The sequence below is a fragment of the Phlebotomus papatasi genome, chromosome 1 (genome assembly GCF_024763615.1).
Source record: "Phlebotomus papatasi isolate M1 chromosome 1, Ppap_2.1, whole genome shotgun sequence".
Classification (NCBI taxonomy): Eukaryota; Metazoa; Arthropoda; class Insecta; order Diptera; family Psychodidae; genus Phlebotomus; species Phlebotomus papatasi.
In genome coordinates this window covers 4,315,705-4,318,516 of record NC_077222.1, presented here as the reverse complement: position 1 = coordinate 4,318,516, position 2,812 = coordinate 4,315,705, and the positions used below count along the sequence as shown (strand labels likewise).

The window sequence follows — 2,812 nt, the reverse complement described above, 5'->3', positions numbered from 1 at the left end:
ACCACTAAAACAAATTCATTAATAAATATAACTATTCTAATAATTATTAATTTAAAAAAATAGAAAAATCTTTACTGTGAAGTGTGTATTCTGTGGATACAATGATAAGCTTGAACAATTTGAAGTATGCGACTATTTCTATCTTATCTTAATTAAACTCTAAGTGAATACCCCTTATAATATTGCATTTTTTTTGGGAAATATGTGTAAACACCAGCACTTAATTAGCACTTTATTTGCCGTCAGAAATTTTAGTGTGAAACAACATGAAAGTGTCATTAGTTGTTAAGAAACTTCCACGGAAGCAAGACATGAATTTACCTTGCCATTCATCAGTTTCGAGTATAATTAATCTTGTGCGTTTGTGAATTTTTGTTCAAGTGTTCAGAAGGGGGTTTTTATTAAGGGCAAAGGATAGTCTAAAATCCCGAGAAAATGTGCCAATTCACGAAATTTACGCAATCCCCGTAAGAGGTCTGCTAAAAACGACACCTTCGAGGAGATTAGGTGCCAAAACGACGATTTAAGTTCATCGTGTGAAGAAACAGAGACCAAAAAGCGCCAGAGGAAGAATGCTCACAATTTGAGTAGGTTTTTGCGTGTAAATATTGAATGTAAGGGGAGATATATATTGCAATTAACGAACAATTTATCTTAGTTGAGAGACGTCGTCGAATTCAAATAAATGATCGCATTAATGAGCTTGCGACCCTGCTACCGAAAGTCTCGGAACCATTTGGCCAGATAATTGATATACACTGTTCAGATAAAAGTGGAATTCTTAAATCAACCGTGGAATACATTAAATGTCTCAAAAAGGAAGTGCAAAAACTTCAGACAAAGGTAAAGCAATTCCGTGATTTGGAAAAGACAAACAGCGATCTTGTAAAACGTATTAAGGTTTGTGATAGCGATCTTAAAAATTTGTGTACATAATGCAATTTTGCCTCAATGGATTAATCAATTTGCAGGAGCTCGAAGAGATGCCTGGTCCATTTGATTGTGATTTTGATTTGGCAAACATTTGTCTCGAAGACATCTTCGACGATTGGCCACATAATCAAATTGACCTTTTGGTGAGAAGAATTTTATTGATTTTGACTGTCTATCCAGAAAAATCGAATGAACTCTTAAGTGGCATTCTCTTTTAGGCGAACACATCTCAAACGGACCTCAGCAGCAACTCATCTTTCATGAGTCAGCAAGGAGATGAGGGTAGTCCTATCTCTGTACTATCTCCATTCCACATTCAATCAAGTCCAACAATTTTTTCCGATTTACATCCGTCTCTCTTGGAATCTGCCACAAATATTCTCAATCCGGAGCTATTCACAGACCAATCTGGTGATTCAAGTAACTCACAATGAAATAACAAGGAATGTGACATTATTAAATGCTGTATCTTCTTGTAAATTTACTTTCATACATAAGCAATATTAAATAAGCATTTAAAATCATTATGAGAAAAAAAATGCCCGTGGTGAGGAATAAAATAACGATATAAATCACTATTTTGTCATTATGAACTTGTTTCATTGATTGTACATTACTCATCCATCAGAGAACAAGGATGAAAATTGTAAAAGTTACATTAGACTATTCGTCATTGAATTCAAACTTATAAATGAGAAATTATGCGTAACAATAAAGGAAATTCAGGTAATGAATTTTTCTTCTTTCAATTTGAGCAACTTAATTAAATAAGAAAATCTCTGCCCAAAAAAGAACTTTCCTAATCTCCTTTATTTCCTTTTATCAAGAGTTTTCACGAGGAAAATTTGCAAAGTTTCATCTTAAATGGCATCCGAACGTGCTAAATCTATTTTTCATCAAACAAAGTAATTCTTTCCATATTCTCGCTGAAGATGACATAGAAACGGAACGTGAACCACGAATGTGACTTAATTAAATCCTATTAATAATGTTTATTGTTGTTAATGAATTCTTATAGCATTGGGTCACGATTTTGTTGCTGGAGATGCTTCAGGAATCACTATGTTGAAAAAAATGGCAAAATAATTTATAACATTTTCAGCTGGAATTATTTCATAATCACAGCTAATGCGATGAATGTATTCAGAGATAATTTATGATCGAGCTGATACTCATAGAGTAGATGGATTTTTGAAATCAAAATAAAGAAGATAAAATATAAACACCGAATTATTAGTTTTCATGTCAGTTTTTAAATTGTGGTTGTTACTTTAGGTGTCAAGTTAGATGTGATATTTAAATTATTCAAAAATCAACAATTTTTGACAGATTCCTTAAATCATAATAATTGGTTGAAAAATGATAAAAATATGGTAAAATAAAAAATTAATAGGTGACAGATGGTGACATTAATGGGTGACAGATCGGCGCCAATCAAGCGATCTGTCACTCAAGATACACCCCCTAAGTGTCTTTGTTTCACTATTCTGTGCAATTATATCTATTTGGCAGGTAAAATCAAAATTTATTTTTGTAGAAAATATCTGCAGTTTTCTTAATCCATTTTAAAGATATTTCCTTATTTTGTTAGTAAATTATAGGCTAAAATTATTTGCAAAAATGTCTGTATTTTAAAACGAAACATCGGGTAAACAAATGCCTTGGTTTTAAAACAATTTGCTTGTAAATAAGAGTCTGAAGAAATTATTGCGACGTCATATTAAATACACTTACATTATTAAAGTTACGCTGTATGATACTCATGAAACCAAATCAGGCAGACATGACTTAATATCACATCAGAATGAAGTGATACGATTTCAAAAAATATTTGTCAGAATTTGGTAAGATTGCCGAAGACGTTCAAGTCCCTCTCCAT

At 32.2% G+C, this 2,812-nt stretch overlaps 1 protein-coding gene across 1 annotated transcript; it reads left to right on the top strand.

Annotated features, from left to right (window-relative positions):
• Window positions 1–266: 266 nt before the first annotated feature.
• On the top strand, window positions 267–1,667 carry LOC129798774 (microphthalmia-associated transcription factor-like). Its single transcript, XM_055842115.1, has 5 exons — window positions 267–356; window positions 419–587; window positions 659–900; window positions 972–1,076; window positions 1,152–1,667. The coding sequence occupies exons 1-5, from the start codon at window positions 267–269 to the stop codon at window positions 1,365–1,367; spliced, it is 822 nt and encodes a 273-aa protein (XP_055698090.1). The 3' UTR covers window positions 1,368–1,667.
• Window positions 1,668–2,812: the final 1,145 nt, after the last annotated feature.

Excerpts from the sequence above, each read along its gene's own strand:
- LOC129798774 (XM_055842115.1), top strand. The coding sequence starts at position 267 with ATGAAAGTGTCATTAGTTGTTAAGAAACTTCCACGGAAGCAAGACATG. Across the intron at positions 357-418 it reads TTTCGAGTATAATTAATCTT|TCTAAAATCCCGAGAAAATG; the intron begins GTGCGTTTGTGA and ends GGCAAAGGATAG. Across the intron at positions 588-658 it reads GAAGAATGCTCACAATTTGA|TTGAGAGACGTCGTCGAATT; the intron begins GTAGGTTTTTGC and ends AATTTATCTTAG.